This window comes from Schistocerca gregaria, chromosome 4 (genome assembly GCF_023897955.1).
Source record: "Schistocerca gregaria isolate iqSchGreg1 chromosome 4, iqSchGreg1.2, whole genome shotgun sequence".
Lineage (NCBI taxonomy): Eukaryota > Metazoa > Arthropoda > Insecta > Orthoptera > Acrididae > Schistocerca > Schistocerca gregaria.
Genome location: NC_064923.1, coordinates 300,605,806 through 300,623,487, shown reverse-complemented (window position 1 = coordinate 300,623,487; position 17,682 = coordinate 300,605,806). Strand labels below are relative to the sequence as shown.

Here is a 17,682-nt window from a genome sequence, read left to right as displayed (position 1 = left end):
AACGAATAAAGTAGGGAGAGAAAGAAGATTGGAAGTGATGATAAAGAGCAAAAAATCTTAGCTGGGACCTGTACTAAATAGGAAATGCCTGTAGCAAATAATTATAAAGGGAAAAGTGGAAGGACTGAGAGGGAGAGGTAAGAAGAGAAATGGAAGATGGACGGCATTAGAAATGGAAGAAAATACAGACGAAGAAAGATGCTGAGAATAACTAGGGCGTGCTGAAAAATAATGCCTCCGAATTCTGTAAGTGAAAACTCGTACAGCTTTTTACTCGTAAATGAAACTAACGTTATTAACATTCTACATCTTTATTCATCGTTTCGACATATGTGTAGGCTTTACCGCTAGAGGGCTCCGAATTGTAGCACGTAACATGTCGGTGTGTAACACAACAACGTCGATGTGTGAGAAACAGCATGCTGTAATTGCGTCTCGAATTCGAAGAGTACTTCCACAAAAGGAGCACCGTCTCTCCTTCACCGTGGCAATGGCAGTCCACACATGAGCGTTGCGACATCTGCAACAATCCAACGCCTTGTTTTCATTGTCATGGATCATCCTCCATATACTCCCGACTTGGACCATCCGATTTTCATCTGTTTCCAAAACTTAAAGAACGCCTTCGAGGACTTCAATTTGATACTGATGAAGCGGTGAAAGCAGAGGTGAAATTGTGGCTCCGTCAAAAAGTCACATATTCTAAAGTGAATGTGCTAGACAATTGGTTTATCGTTGGAAGAAATGAGTTCGTCGCCATGGCGACTGTTCAGAAATAAATACGTAGACATGAAGAATAAAGATGTAGAACGCTAATAAAGTTTGCATTAATGAAAAATCTTTAAGGGTTTTCGCATGAAAAACCGGAGGTGTTACTTCTCAGCGCGCTCTCGTACGTGGGACACTAGAAAGAGCACTGGAACTGGGTAACTTACAGAAGTGTTATTGGCTCTCGAATATGATGACTAACTTAAGATGAGAATAAGGAAGGTTAAGAGTTAAGGAATAGCCGACGACGATGTCATTAAAGAGAGAGCACACGCTCGGACTGGGCGAGGATATGGATGGAAATCGGTGACGTCCATTTTCAAAGGAACTACCTGGGCACTTACCTCAATCGATTCAGCGAAGCCACAGAAAAACCAAGCTTGGAACGCCCGAATGCGAGTCCAGAGTACAGGTATTGCCCCCCTCCCTCAGAGGCTCAATATTCAGCATGTGCTTTGCCTCTGGCTAGTCATATTATCATAATTTATTTATTAAAGCGAAATGAAAATGAAATTTGTGTCTTACAAATATTATCTTTATCAATGAAAAAAAACTAATTGCTGTAATTGTTTTTCCACTTTTAATAGTTTGTGATAGTACGTATTTTGAAAATAAAAAAACTGAAATTCGAGAGGACATTAACGTAACAGACTAGTGTCTTTCAGCATTCCGGTTGTGTCTTCTCGTCACTGAAACGACCAAAGATCGAGCATCATAGGTATACTTGCGCTATACCTAGTTTGCGATGGAAAATGGTTGCCATTTTTCTCACAGTCTCTCCTATTCCCAGCAGCTTCTAACCGTATTAGGTCCGGGGCTAGGACTTTCGCGTGAGAGTTCTCGCTTTGACAAAGATACATTCTATTATGCCTATTGTTTTCGGTATCGACACTATGGTGTTGTGACCCATTCCTTATTTCCATTTTTGTCCAATTACTGATTTGCACAAAGAGAACACCTACAGAACTGGTAGAGCTTCCACAAAAACACCTAATAACTTCCGTATGTTCTCTAGGTAAGAGTCCCTTTACAATGAGCTCATTACACTTTGACGTGTAATTTAGTTTATAGGTGTCAGGGGAAATAAGACACAATAACACTACAAATACAAAAATATTATTTTTATTGTTAGCAATTATAGGTGGTTTGGAGGTGGGTTTCATCGTGTTGATACAAACAAATTCCAGATATAGACAGAAGAAAAGAAATTACTTCGATTTCACAACGAGTAATTTCTCCATATGGTCCACAGATTTTGCCAAGAGAGCTAAAGGAATTACAGATTTATCTTGTAGTCCATATACATGAAACAAAGTACGTGACGTAGGCAAAATTCAACACATACAAAAGCGTTCAGGCCTAAGGAACGTACAAATCAACTTCAGTCGGAACAAGTCTGATTTGATGATGCTGATGCATCAGCACATATTATTTTAGAGAAGTATGCTTTCATATTGTCATTATTTTAACGTCAAAATTTGAAACTGTCACAACAATAATATAAATTGTAGCTCAGTTATGTCTCCACTTTGGTAGTAACTTACCATTCAGTATATGTAGTATCTCGCGCCTCACAGTGTCTTAAATTCTTTTAGATGAAAATGTAAGAATGGAAACAAAAGTGAATAAATACAGAAATCACAGTACAGTATCTAGAATCCTTTGGTTATGTTTCGTCTTGCTTTTGTTTTCGAGTGTTTAGGTATTGCACTGCAACGGTGGCTTCGGCAACTTCTTGTTACTTTTGCCTGCAACATCTTGAAATGTCCTGATGATTGCTACTGAATACTGAAGAGCAACATCAGCATGAAAAATAACTAATAATGTCTTTGAAAATTTACGTATGCAGGCTTCAGCATCGACCAGTGTTTAAGCCGGCTGTTAAATCTAAAACGTGCTTATCATGTCTTAATTTGTGGATTCCAGGACTGTGTAATCAACTTAATACAGAACATGTATTTATAACAGTAACAATCAGTTACATGAAGCTATTGTTTTCTTAAAACATTGCAGTCTACTTGTCCCTGATCCACTGATAGAAACACGACGTTTTTATGATTGATTCTAAAGTAAACATGAACATTAATCTGTTTGGTATCACGATATTCTCCTTCGATTAAAATACGAACTGCTTCAATGCAACGAAAACAGTAACACATTGCGGCATACTGTGTGTGAAGTTCCTATATGTTATCAATTACAGAACTGTATGGTCTCACATAAGGGAAGCGACTGAATCCAGCAGTTTCATAACTTTCCCATCAGAATACTATTTTGTAGTTTTTATAACTGACTACTCGAGTACTGTTTACTTATCGATAGTGACATTTCGTGATGTGCCATTGTGTATGGCTGACCTCATTTGGCCTGAGGTAATACTCATTAGAAACAAAGCTTGCTCTCTGATGGAATAAAACGCAATATTTAGCAGTTCCTCCGCATTAGGAATGATGTAATCACGGTCTGTTACAGTCTGATTAATAAAGTCTCCTGACTTGTCTGTGTTCATGCGTACGTCAGTTGACAAATACTAGTGATGGAATGTTAAGCAGCTTCAATATGAGCAACTGAAGTGAGCATCAAAAAGCTGTCCGGACTAAAAAATAACATATCAAGCTCTATCTAAACTAGCGCGGACGGGAAAAAAGACATTCCGAATTCGTGGGATCTCATCACGTTGAGAAAAGAGGGTTTCGCTGAACGTCACTCTGCTTTACGGCCCATTTCAAATACGAAAGCGATTGACAGTTCGTTATCGAAGCTGTGATAGTCGATTCAGAGCGTCGCGTAGTTGTGAGTTATGTTTAGATTATGTACCGCGGTGCTCTCTTAATGGGAATTTCAGTCGACCTGTATGATGGTGTTGTTGTTAGTGCCAGATATTACTGTGGTGTGTCCAGTACATTATTATGTACGCAGTAACAAAGACGTGCATTATTTACTTCAGATGTTTTGGCGCTGGAGATACACATTCTGAAGCTTTTTGATTATAGCTGAATGACGGACTACGTCTAGAAACCGAATTCTTTCGTTTTGGGGGCAGTGCCTTATATCCAGCCGTATCTCATGGCCGCTATCGTTAAGTGAGGCATGCCAAGACCCTTGATCCACATTCTAAAACAAGATATGCAGAAGAACCTCTCTCGAATTTACAAAGCAGAAGAGATGTTCTGGCAGGTTGAAGGTGTCGGACAGGTCGTTAGATATATCTAGATATCTCATAAAAGCAGTGCTTGCGAAAGGTCAGGGCCTGAGTTCGAGACCTCGCCCAACATGGAGTTATATCATCTCTGAAAGTTTCATGTAAGCACGCATTCCGTTGCAGTCATATTACCAAAGCAATCTTGAAAGTCTCTGGTAAGTGCATAACGAGCGGCGCCGCATACTCGCAGAAAGCAGTCAACACACCGCAGTGGAATGGAGGTACGCCGTTCTACGCCACGTCGCTTCACGTCACGTGATCGGGATGAAGCTACCTGCACAGTAACAGAAAGCCAGTGTCGTGTTCAGCTGACATGCGTACACAGTGGCAACCCTCTCGTTGACGACCTGCGCTGTGATTTGTTGTAGCAATACGACGGACTTGAGCTTTATTCACGGACCTGCAATACTTCACATTGTTCATTGTTGCTGAAATCGCAGCCATCCAAGTGTTTGTGTTGCCATTCGATCTCTCAGACTGTACCGAAAGGAACGGAAGCACTGTTCCGACAGAAAGCACTAGAGGGGTGAATCATCAAGTCGTACTTGTATAAGCCAGCCCTTAAGACTAAGAGAAAACTAACGAAAGCATTTCGCTGTCTGGCGCAGTTTAAATACTAAGGGTGACTGAGAAGTTATCGGCCCATCCATGAAATACCTGTCGTAGACGAATGTCAGTTTGACAGCTAATAGTACATTCCCTTGCTAGGTTACATACAAAATATTGCATGAATATATTTTCTTTGTTGTTTCAGATATTGTTGTCTGAAGTGTGTAGGGTTCATACACTTTGAAAAATGGGTAAAGAGAACATGCGTGTGGTTATCCAGTGTTGCTGAAAAAGGGAATGATGCACAGGAGATTCATAATGACATGATGAAAGTATTTAGAGGAGGATGATCGATGTATATAGGATCTCAGAATCTCTCATTTACCTTGACTGTCTTTTTTCCTAATTGATCAACAACCGTAACATCTCCCGAATATGTTGGTTAAAATTATTAGAGGAGGATTTCCTTTCATGTTCCACAATGGAAAAGTGAGTGGCGGAATTCAAGAAGGGCGACACCTCTGTCCCAGGTGCACCTCACAGTGGAAGATAAGTAATGGCTAGAATGGAGGAAAACGTCACTGCAGTCCATGATATCATATTGGCAGACTGGTGTGTGAAAGAATGTTATATCACTGAAAGAGTGGGCATTTCTCAGGAACGTGTTGAACACGACATAAGAGTTGCACTTGACATGCACGAGGTCACACGTCGATTGGTCCCAAGAATGTTGACAGCAGAAAAGAAACACCAGATAAACGCCATGTATGCCGAAAATTCGATTCTTTTTGAGGCAGACAGAGTGATATTCCCCAATGTTTTGCCACAATGAATGTGACATGGGTTCACCATTTTCAATTCGAATCGAAGGGTCAATCGAAACAATGGGACAGCCCTCCTCACATCCCCAAGAAATTCAAGTCAGTCACATCATCTGGCAAGATGATGGTCACTGTTTTTTTGGAGGGATTTGATGAAGGCTGAACACTTCAAGGAAGGTGAAACAGTGAATCGAGCATATTATGCTGCTCAGTTTGTGCGTTTGAGGTTGACCATGGAAGTGGAATGCGTTGGGATGTTACCAAAAAGAGTACTCTTTCATCAGGACAATGCACCCACACTGACATTCGTCATTGCGATGTCTATTATCGACTACTGTGGCTTCGAACTGGTTCAGCAACCACCTTATCCATCCGATTTGCCCCCCCCCCCCCCCTGACTTTAATCTGTTCCCTAAGCTGAAGAAACATACAAGGAGAGTATAATGGACCTGAAGCAACTCTGGCAAAAGTGTGTAACACCAGAAAGGAGCTACGTTGAAAAATAGCCATAATCATTTGGATAACTGACAATCTTTATAGGGTGGGCTGAGAACTTATCCATCACCCCTCGCGTATCTTTAAGTTTCGTAATCTCGTATGATACATTATAGAGTGAAAGTTATGGATATACGGGTTATCTGGTGATACTAGTCGCAGAAAAGCGATCTGTCAATTCCTTTCCTATTTGGAATGATGTTTATAACCTCTAGAGTAATACGAGGACAGCTAATTTACAGTAGACCTGAGGAAGCTGTCAGTGACCACGGACCGTAACTGTGGTTACCGATAACGGAACTGGATGCACCCCGATGTATTTTCTCCCCAAAGCTGCGGGAAATCCAGTGTGTCAGTAGAGAGCGCGACAGCGCACATATTCGGAACGCACTGAAGCGAGCGTCGGCGCTGTCGCGTAGTCTACGCTAAGCGACGTTCGCGACGCGCCGGAGGATAGGCCTTCATAGCCGGTAGCTGGCACTGCTGCGGGGGTCACTTGGTGGTGTGTCGCGCCCACGCAGTCCGCTGCACTTGCGACATGAGCTCGCTGCGGTGCGGCACCTTCTCGCTGGTGGACCGGGTAATGGACGGAGGGCCGTTGGCCAGCGGTCGGCGCAGCGGCGGAGGGGTGCTCTGGTCGTCAGTGACACGCAGGGCTGCCAACGCTGCGGAGAGCTGGCGCGGGCCCGCCGTCGGGGAAGGACCGCCGCCTCCGCCTCCGCCTCCACTCCCGGCCGGGTTGGTAGCGTCGTCGGCGGTGACTGGCACGATCACTCGCAGCCGCCCGTCGGCGTCCGTCGTCGTCAGCGTGCCCACTTGGGACAGCGGCTTGATGAACTGCGACTGCTGCTGCTGCGACGGCGTCGGCGGCGACGAGTCGTCGTCACCGGCGCAGGGCGACGAGCGGGTCAGCGACTCCTGCTGCGAAGGGAGGTGCGGCTGGCGGTGGCCGAGTACCGGGGAGCCGGAGTAGGAGGGCGGCTGCGACAGGCGCTGCTGCTGCAGCTGCAGCTGGTGGTGCGCGAACAGCGGCGACGGCGGCGCTCCGCTCGGGTACAGCAGCTGCTGGTACCGGCTGAGCGCCTGCAGCCGCTGCAGCAGCTGCTGTTCGGCTGGCGTGTAGCCGTACGGCGAGCCGAAGGCGGTGGTCGGCGCCTGCAGCAGAGAGCCACGCGCGCCGGGCGCCCCCAGGTAGGCCGCAGCCGCCGCCGCGGCCGCCGCCTCCGCCTCCTGGTAGTCGCCCGCCATCGGCGCCGACAGGTAGTCGCACAGCAGCGGCAGCGGCAGCTGGATAGCCCAAGGAGCACGGACAGAGACACACACATCGTCTGGATTAGCCACAGGCGGCTCGTCTGGCCATATGCCACTCAGTACTACAAAACAGTCAGGACCGTGCAGAGATAATTTGGGCCATGTCACAGTGGGGAGATCCTCTTGCAGTAGTATTTGTGAGCAGTACAAATTAGTTGAGAGGTGGACAGTACAGTGGTACATTGTGCCCTGGGATGAAGACGTGTCTACGATGTGGACCAGGTACATAAGCGGGCCGTTCAACAAATAATGCAACATTATCAAATTCAACTGAAAATGTGAGCCATATGTTTGTGGGACATAGTAGAATATTCCCCCTTCAGCCTCCACAGTTTCATGAGATTCTGACAGGTGGCGGCCCTGGAACTGGAAGCAGTTAATTCCATAAATTATGTGGGAGTAGGCATTAGTTGTGATTTAAAATGGAATGATCATATAAAGTTGATGGTCGGTAAAAAAGATGCCAGACTGAGATTCATTGGAAGAATCCTAAGGAAATGCAATCCGAAAACAAAGGAAGTAGGTTACAGTACACTTGTTCGCCCACTGCTTGAATACTGCTCACCAGTGTGGGATCCGTACTTGATAGGGTTGATAGAAGAGATAGAGAAGATCCAACGGAGAGCAGCGCGCTTCGTTACAGGATCATTTAGTAACCGCGAAAGCGTTACGGAGATGATAGATAAACACCAGTGGAAGACTCTGCAGGAGAGACGCTCAGTAGCTCGGTACAGGTTTTTATTGAAGTTTATAGAACATACCTTCACCGAGGAGTCAAGCTGTATATTGCTCCCTCCTACGTATATCTCGCGAAGAGACCATGAGGATAAAATCAGAGAGATTAGAGCCCACACAAAGGAATACCGACAATCCTACTTTCCACGAACAGTACGAGACTGGAATAGAAGGGAGAACCGATAGAGGTACTCAAGGTACCCTTCGCCACACACCGTCAGGTGGCTTGCGGAGTATGGATGTAGATGTAGATATATGTAGCCATCTAAATGACATATGTAACGGAGTTCCCTTCTGAGCAGAGTGCCGTCATTGAGTTTCTTTTGGCAGAAAACTAGAGTGTCGCAGTTATTCGTGACCTGGCTATGAACAAAATCACGTTTAGTCATTGAACGAGGCGTCCATCATCATCGCAAGAAGGTCGCGCAATCCTGTTCGATCTGCGGCGTGTTAGTCGACCGCACCCGACTGTAGCTGCTCCAGTGTTGGAACGTACGGACACTCTCATTCGAGGTGATGGACGGATCACAATCAAACACCTCGTTGCACAACTGGGGAGTAAAATGCAACACGACTTTGGCTCCGACGTCGACCAGTAGAGTGTTACCGTGGGGGCATACAGGCCCTCCATGTAACTGGCGTAAGGCTGTCGCATTGATCGGAGATTATGTTGAAAAATAAGGTTTTGTAAGCAAAAGAGTCGTGAATTCTGAAAGCAAGCAAACAGCTTTCAGAAAAAAAGAGTGTTGCATTACTTATTGAACGCCCCTTGTATAATCTTCATAATTGTATAATCTTCATTAGCCAGTGTAGCAGAGCGGTTCTAGGCACTTCAGTCTGGAACCGCGTGACCGCTACGGTCGCAGGTTCGAATCCTGCCTCGGGCATGGATGTGTGTGATGTCCTTAGGTTAGTTAGGTTTAAGTAGTTCTAAGTTCTTATGACCTAAGATGTTGAGTCCCATAGTGCTCAGACCCATTTGAACCATTTTTTGAACTCACATTTTTACACATGTCTCGTTTTCATTTGACTACCAAGTATACACAAAGTCTGATAGGGGTGATAGGTCACGTAGTGCAGAACAAATTTTGTCAAAGAGTGACTAGGGTGTTGCTAGGCATCTTTTTATTGAGTTCGCCAGCTCTGACACATATTTCACAGAATTAGAAGGGTCTACTAACTAGGTGTTCTGAAAAACATACTACTAATCCCAGTAAATTGACAGAGTGATTTTCAGCAAGAAACCTTCTGAGCGGAGAAAGCTATTTTACAAGCGAATCAGGATTGTTCCCAACCTCTTCCACTCTCAACAGATGACTGAGTTATAGGCTACCCACGTTGCATATGCGCACTACAGAGTGTCTCGGGTCTGCGACCTCTAAGGGGCATAACCGCTAGCAAAAGACGTCTAGCGCCATCGGAAAGCGTAAGCCAACACTTTGCCTTTAAGAAAATTTGTTTCAAATGACGTAATCTCTCACTCCTAGACGTTTGAAACAGTCCGTACATTCACTAGTGTGTGAAACGGAAGGACGAAAAGAACCTTCGTATGTGTTACTGTCAAGCATCATAGCTCGACAAAAATTGGGGTAAAAAGTGGTTCAAATGGCTCTGAGCACTATGGCACTTAACATCTGAGGTCACCAGTCCCCTAGAGCTTAGAACTAATTAAATCTAACTAACCGAAGGACATCACACACATCCATGCCAGAGGCAGAATTCGAACCTGCGACCGTAACGGTCGCCCGGTTTCAGACTGTAGCGCCTAGAACCGCACGGCCACTCCGGCCGGCCTGAGCACCATCTCAAATGATGCACTGCTTAAGACATTTTGATTCGCAACCCACCCGAATTTTTTGAGAAAACCACCTTTAAAGTTCATGCTGCACAATCGAATAAATATTACATAATTATATTTGTTGTGTGCTCATAGTCTCTTTTTTTATTGACCTCATCTCATTAGAGTCGTTCAATGTTGCTGCAAGCGCGGCTGTTCGACGGAGGGGCAATAGGGGAGGTTGGTGGAACCGGAACATTGCCTCTACTTTTACTAGGCATCGCGCCCAGAGATGCCGCCTTATTATAGGAGGAGAAGGCGTTCGCGCCTGACAGAGTATAAAGCTGTTGATAATATTGCTAATAGGATGAAGAATAGTATAGGTGCGCAAGTGATTTTGCATGGCCTTTCAGTGTTTTGTGGATGTGTATTGAATTATACGCTTACTAACGCAGACGCTACTGGACATGGTAATGGTTGGGGAACTGTGGCTGCAGTATGTGGTGGTAAAGTTGATACCTTAGCAGGCCTGGAGACTTTTAACAGTCGAGAAATTATTGCTTATCGGACATTTCATTTTACACGAACAAACTTGAGCATCAGGTCTTCTTTCCATACTGCCTCGTAAGCTGCAGCTGATTTGAGGACTCTACGAAATTCAGATTCAGCCAATGTTGTAAGCGTTAGAACTGCATCACAGCACCTCCCACTTTTTATGAATGTCGCCCTACTCGACTGGGATTATTTTATCACTGACCCCTTGGCTGCGACTGAATAGGGATATGGGTCAATTTTTAACCACAGCAATTCCTTCTTGTACTGGTTTCGTAATTGCAAGTACTTTAGCTTTCACGGCATTTCACCGAATAGTTCTGTGAGTTCTTATTTCATCTGGAGGCCTACAGCCTTGAGGGGCTTCGAATAAACCCCATCAAATACAGAATCTTTATTATTCAGAGAGATCAGAGCTAAGTTGGGTTCATTTATGTCAAAGTGACGTGCACAGCAAGGGTAACAAGATGTCTTTGCATACACTTTTTTACAGTATGTTTATCTACATTATTGGGCTTACTTTTTGAAACTTTTATTAGCGCGTTAGCAACTGCACTAGCATTTACATGTGCGTTTCTTTTTTTAATATCGGGATCTGTATCAAAGTACCATGCTTTGCAAATGGTATGCATGAAATTCAATCCATCCGTGGATAGTGCCATTTATTTCTTCTATTCTGATTGAGAGCCTTCAGTATATCTTCGGGTGTTATTTTACTGTTGGTTACACTCTCGTGTCCCTCAGGCATTTTCGGACCTATCCACGTGGTTGGAGCTTTTCAGATTATAAGATCTTGCATACTATGACACTGGCCTGAGAGTCGAAGCAGGGCTCTAAATTCCATCCGAAGGTCCAACGTACCGACATGTCGCCATGTCATCCACAGTCCACAGGCATCACTGGGGCATATGGTCAGCAAACCGCTTTCCCTGCCGTATGTCAGTTTACGAGACCGGAGCCGCTACTTCTCAGTCAAGTAGTTCCTCAGTTTTCCTGACAAGGGATGAGCGCACCCAGCTTGCCAACAGCGCTCGGCTGACCGGATGGTCAACCGTCTAAGTGCCAGCTCAGAATAGCGATTAACTTTGGTGATCTGACGGGAATCGGTGTTACTGCCTCAAGGCTGTTGGCCGAAGCAAGCCTCTAGTGGATGTTAATAGCTTTTTAATTTTGACTGAAGTTCACCTAGCAACTATCGACAGACGCTTAAGATTGTCAGATTATTAGGTACAGACCATGTCCAAGAGAAGCTAATTTAGACAATATCGCGCGTTAAATTTTCGTTTCTTGTCAGGTTGTAATGTCGAATTTGGAGTTTTAAAAGTAATATGTAACTCTATGAGACCTTTATTTGGTATGTGAACTATCTTTTTACAACAGATACGACAGTGTACAAGACTAAAGAACATGAAAATGGCGAATGACATGTCAGTGTTCTTGTGTCCTCTCAGAACGGAACATAAAATGAACGTGTGATTCCCGCACCGTGGGTATAGAGCAGCTAAGTTGATTTCTGGAAGATGATAAAAAGGAATGTCGATCATGAACAGACTGCTCGAATACAATGGGTAATGACACAGTCTAATAATGTGAATTATCACTAGCTCAAGGCATCCGAAAGAGGAAATCGCCGATTTACTAATGAGTTCTTATGTTGGATAAAGATGGCGTTTCTATAGTAGCATTATTGGGAGTGACGAGATACAGTTGAGAGGAAATGCCAGACGAAATCTATTTCCGAAACTGTAGTTTCCAGTTGTGCCATGCCGACATTTGTTGATAGCCGAGTCAAGGGGCAATGACCTCTATTCGGTCTTTGAAGCTCCGAGTTTCGGTGGTCGGCCGACGAGTGAGAATGATTTTGACTGGCAGTGGGGCGAGCCGGAAGAGTGGCGGACGAGGAGTGGCTCGAGGGCCGAGAGAACTGGCGGGGAATAAGTGTTTGCTCGGTGTCCTGCTCAAGCGGTGTTGTTGCAGAAGTATCAGAGCTTCATCGCAAAACGAGATAACTGTATTTTGTGCCGATGTAAGCGCTCGCTGAACAGACATTTGCATTAAAGTATGCTTGTACTGTGCCTCTGCTGCGAGTTTACTGGATAAGCCTCTGGGAACGGTTCACTGCTGTTTGTGGCGTTCTGTCTCTTGTGCAATACCAAATACTACCTGTGGTTCAGAGACGTGGTGCTGAAGTTAACAGTGGACAATCCTTTTCAATGTGTCAATGGTATTTTAAGAGGAACACTAAAATCCGTCCTTACAAGGCGTCAGAGTAATAGACTGGTGTTTCCCTAACAGTTTATATAGCAGTCTGAGGCTACTGATGCTTGCATATTATTTGTTAAGTAGATGATATGTTATTTTTCCAGTGGTTAACATACGCCTGTTGCAGCTTAATGAAACCAGTGTCTAAGAGAGACATGTAATGAGGGCACGGTCTCTGCCGATGAACTCCATGTAATGTGGCTTCTGTAAAAGGAAAACACGCCGTACATACATTCTGTGTTGTTGAATTACTGGATAGGATAGGCTCAGATTTTGAGACCTGTTGTAGCAAAAGGGAAGTTTGTATTTAGTATAGAATTACGTATTCCTATAAATGGTCCCGTTAAAGGGTCTTCATCTACTTGGTTCTCACTTAAATGGCAAGGCCAATGGATTCCATAATTGTGGTTTGGGAATAAATCAAGATGATTGAATTATGGTTTTTTAAAAGTAATAACTCTGGACATTGCATTTTTTGTTGTTTTTAGAGTCTTAGAATAAATTGCAGTCATAACACTGTACTGTAACGCGTTTATATTTTGGTCCTTATTGTGTAATTTGACGATAAATAAATATTACATTATGTTATACACTTAATCGACCTCAGGACCAATTATTTTGGGCCTAACTCCCTGCTTCCATAACAGTGCAACAGTGCAGAAGTACGTAACAAACGTGGTAGATTTAACCTTTTAACCTTGAAAACTACGACGGAAAGACAAACAATAAAGCATCATCCTGCCTGCAGAAATAAAATTAGCTCTTCTACTTGCCAATAATTTAAGCACGTGAAGTTAAATACTCAAGGGAATAGAAATTCGAAAAGAATAAGGTCTTTGTCGTAATTTAGACCTGTCTGTGATCATTAATATACTTTTATTTGTTTATTGACTAACACAATCTCACAGCATTTTCAACAATAGTTACCATTTTAGGCCGTCGTCAGTCATCTTCAGAACAGATGGAAGCAGCAACAGATCATTCATGAAAAACACCGACGAATTCAAAGATCATTTTCAATTATGAGAAGACAGGAAAGTATGTGACAAAACTGATAAATTCGCAAGAATGCGTTAGCTGGATAAGGACACGGTGAAAAATTATCTTCTAATACGACGTTGAGGTAGAGAGAGAGGATTTATTTCTGAGATCGATGTTGTATTTATTTTATTTATAGGAAGTACACTGATGAGCCAAAACGTTGTGACCACCGCCCACCGCGGGGCTGAATGCCTCCTGGTGGTGTTGCGGGCCCGCGATACTGTAAGGAAACAATGTAGGTGGAAATGACACGGATGGACAGTATTATAGCGAAGATACGGGCCGCAAATGTCCGCAATGACATAAGCGGGTTTCAAAAATGGTTCAAATGGCTCTGAACACTAAGGGACTTATCTTCTGAGGTCAGCAGTCCACTAGAACTTAGAACTACTTAAACCTAACGAACCTAAGGACATCACACACATCCATGTCCGAGGCAGGATTCGAACCTGTGACAGTAGCCGTCGCGCGGTTCCAGACTAAGCGGGTTTGACAAAGGGCACATTCCAGAATGAGATTTTGAGCCTGCAGCGTAGTTTGCGCTGATATAAAACTTCCTGGCAGATTAAAACTGTGTGCTGGACCAAGACCTTAACTTGAGACCTTTGCCTTTCGCGGGCAAGTGCTCTATCAACTGAGCTACCCAAGCACGTATCACGGCCCGTCCTCACAGCTTCACTTCTGCCAGTATCTCGTCCCACAGGCTGTGGCTAGGCCATGTCTCCGCTATATCCTTTCTTTCAGGAATGCTAGTTCTACAAGGTTCGCAGGAGAGCTTCTGTAAAGTTTGGAAGGTAGGAGACGATGTACAGGTAGAAGTAAAGCTGTGTGGACGGGGCGTTAGTCGTGCTTGGGTAGCTCAGTTGGTAGAGCACTTGCCGTGAAAGGCAAAGGTTCCGAGTTCGAGTCTCGGTCCGGCAGACAGTTTTAATCCGCCAGGAAGTTTCAATGGGCACATTGTTGTGGCGCTTTGACTGGAAACGAGTATCTCTGAAACGACGAACCTTGTCGGCTGTTTGCGTACTGCTGTAGTGAGCACCTATGGAAAGTGGTTGATGGGTGGTGAAATAACGATGGTTCATATGGCTATGAGCACTATGGGACTTAACATCTATGGTCATCAGCCCCTAGAACTTAGAACTACTTAAACCTAACTAACCTAAGGACATCACACAACACCCAGTCATCACGAGGCAGAGAAAATCCCTGATCCCGTCGGGTTCGAACCCGGGAACCCGGGCGTGGGAAGCAAAAACGCTACCGCACGACCACGAGCTGCGGCCGGTGAAATAACGAGTAGGTCGTACGGTATATTGGACGACCACGTCTCATCACAGAACGTCGAGGTCGGAGGATCCCCCACTGTGTAATCCAGGACAGGCAGCGATCTGTGTCAGATCTGACGACAGACCACAATGCTGGTACAAGTGCAAGTGTTTCGGAGCACACCGTTCAAAGACTGTTGTTGGACATGGAACTCCACATCAAAAGATTCCTTTGTGAACGTGTTGACGTAGCGACATCACCAGTTACGGTTGTAGAGGGCTCAGAATCACCGAGTTTTCACCGTGGATCAATAGAAACGTGTCACTTGTCGAATGAATCCCATTTCTTGTTACACCAGATCGGTTTTTGGGTCCTTACACACCGTCGCTCAGGCGAAGGGCTGCTTGAAACGTGCACAGCGCCAAGGATGTGGGTCGGTGAGAGTCGAATTATGCTATGAGATACATGGAGTTTGGCTTCTGTGGGACCTATGGCAGTACTCAAAAATCCGAACAGCACAATAACTCTGTAACTCTGGGTTCGGTGTGGGGCGGTGGTGAAGTGAGAGTGCTGCTGTAGTCTGCTGTGGGATTGTGAACCACTGAGGGTTACAGTGGGGACGAAACCTCTCCGTCGTTTCTAGGTCCCCGGTTCAATACATACATACATACAAACAAACAAAGTATGGCAAATAACTTGGCGACTGTAAGAATACATGTTGTTAGTAACTGTCTTTCGGTCACAAGGTAACAGACGCCTACACACTATCAGCAAGAAGAGGGCACGTATTCAGGATTCTTCGCTAGACGCGCATCAAACGTACACCATTGCAATCCTCTCTCCAAGAATATTCGATGGAACAGCTTCGACAATGGAGTTTCTTTTCAGAGTTGTTTTCCCACAACTTCATATTCAACCCAGCAAGGAAAGAAAAAAACTATAAACTACTCAGTGATGGGAATGTCTCATATGATTGATGAACTGTTTTACTGTTATTTTGCGTGCTATTCGGCCTGCACCGTAACCTAAAATGTGTTGAAGTACCGAATGTAAAGGAAAGGAACAAAGTTACAAATTAAAAAAGCGGAATACCTGGAACGACATGACGAGTGTATATTAGCGTAAAATGTGCGCGTGTGACGGGAGAGCAGTGTTGCTGACGAAGCGCCAGGCTGTGGCAGACGCCCTCAGACGCCGTTGCCAAGTGTGCACCTGTCCGGCCGTTTCTTTGGCGTAATGTGGACGCCCTGGTTTTCGCGAACACAACTACGAACTGCCGTCAGCCGCGGCAAAGTGCAGAGGAGTACGGCCAACAGCATAATTTTTCAGCCGCGTGCGTCTACACTGTAAAGGTAATGTTACAGCATTCGTATCGAATGTTGTTTCTTGCAGTGTCTTGCGTGCTGCTGGACATGAAGTGCGCAACCCAATTACAGGGTCACTTTTTCGAAACCCCGTAATTACTTCCCACTGCGAAGTATAAAGCTGAAATTTGGTTCCAAGGTGCCTACAACCTCCCTCAGTAACTATGCAATAGCGTGGCACTATGTGACGTCATCCTAGGGTTCTACGACACTCCAAACAGCAAGTATCGACACATGCGAAAAATCAGGCCAGAACTCAGAAGTTCATGTGAGGTATAATGTGGGTTGATGATGTCACGCTGACACTAAATTTCACAAAAATTCTGCCCTCTTGCTCACATCTCAGCCGTTCTGACGCCTCCTCGATGGGTGTCAGAAAAACGTCGCCCAGCGCAGAAATCTCTCTGTTTTCTTATGTGTGGCCAATGAAAACGTTTCAGTCACATCGTCGCTCAGAACTAGAACGAAAATGCTCCAGGAGTGGTATCAAGGGCGTAATGGAACCAACTCAGCATCGATTCATACACATTTTTCGATCCTACACGAAAATTCATAGTGCGCTCTACAACAGGACGACATTCTTAACAATCTTTGAGCCTGCTGGCACCTCACGGACGCTTCAGCCCTCTACTAAGGGCATCGTGGGATAGCAATCTCACTGATCATCATCGTACCCCTTTTGAGTGCAGCGTGGACGCCATTTTTGCTCTGGTGTACAGTGTGGAACAAACAGGGGCCTTTCAAAACCGTTCGACTAATTATAATGCGATTCGAAGCAACAAAGGGTTCTTATGCTTTTTCAGCCCTCCTATTTGGCCCCTTCTTCGACACTGCTGAAACCCCATGGACGCTTCAACCTTCCACTAAGGACATCGTTGGCTAGCAACCCCACTGAACATGATCGTTCGCCTTAACAATCTTTGAGACTGCTGTCACCTCACGGGCGCTTCAACCCTGTCCGTGAAGCGCGGCCGCAATTTTTGATCTGGCGTACGGTGCGGAACAATAAGATACCGTTGAAAACCATTCGACGAAATTTTAACGGGATTTGAAGCAGCAAAGGATTCTTATGCTTTTTCAGCCCTCCTGCCTGGCTCCTTCCTCTGATGCGATCAAGGGAGGGTGTGGCACTGACACATGTTTGGAATATGGTGCCAATGTGACATGGGTAACCTACGTTACACGTCACTCGAACTTCTCAGCCCTGGCCTCTTTTTTTGCATGTGACGGCGTCTTGCTGTTAGAAGCGCCGCCGAACCCGATTGTGTAGTTGCAGGGTGCTATGCTATCATTACAGAGGAAGGTTGTAGGCACCTTTGAGCCAAGCTTCAAACTTATAGGTCGCAGTGTGAAATAATTGTGTTAATCCAGTGACATCCAGTTTAATCTACCTCCAAACAGATTAATAATGTGTAGAAGATGCTAGCCGGATTCACTTATTCATACTTTGCTTCCCACTGCAAGAAGGTACCTGACTATCCAAAGCTTTTATAGTCGTATTTTCGAGTTTTGTAATAAATCGAATAGTCATTTGTTTTA

The 17,682-nt window shown here is 44.8% G+C and overlaps 1 protein-coding gene across 1 annotated transcript in view; it reads right to left on the bottom strand.

Annotated features, from left to right (window-relative positions):
* Positions 1-1,874: 1,874 nt before the first annotated feature.
* Positions 1,875-17,682, bottom strand: part of LOC126365874 (carboxyl-terminal PDZ ligand of neuronal nitric oxide synthase protein) — an 856,744-nt gene continuing 840,936 nt past the window's right edge. Inside the window, exon 10 of the mRNA XM_050008564.1 lies at positions 1,875-7,122. Within this exon, the coding sequence (XP_049864521.1) occupies positions 6,328-7,122 (795 nt within the window). The 3' untranslated portion in view covers positions 1,875-6,327. The remainder of the gene's footprint in view (positions 7,123-17,682) is intronic.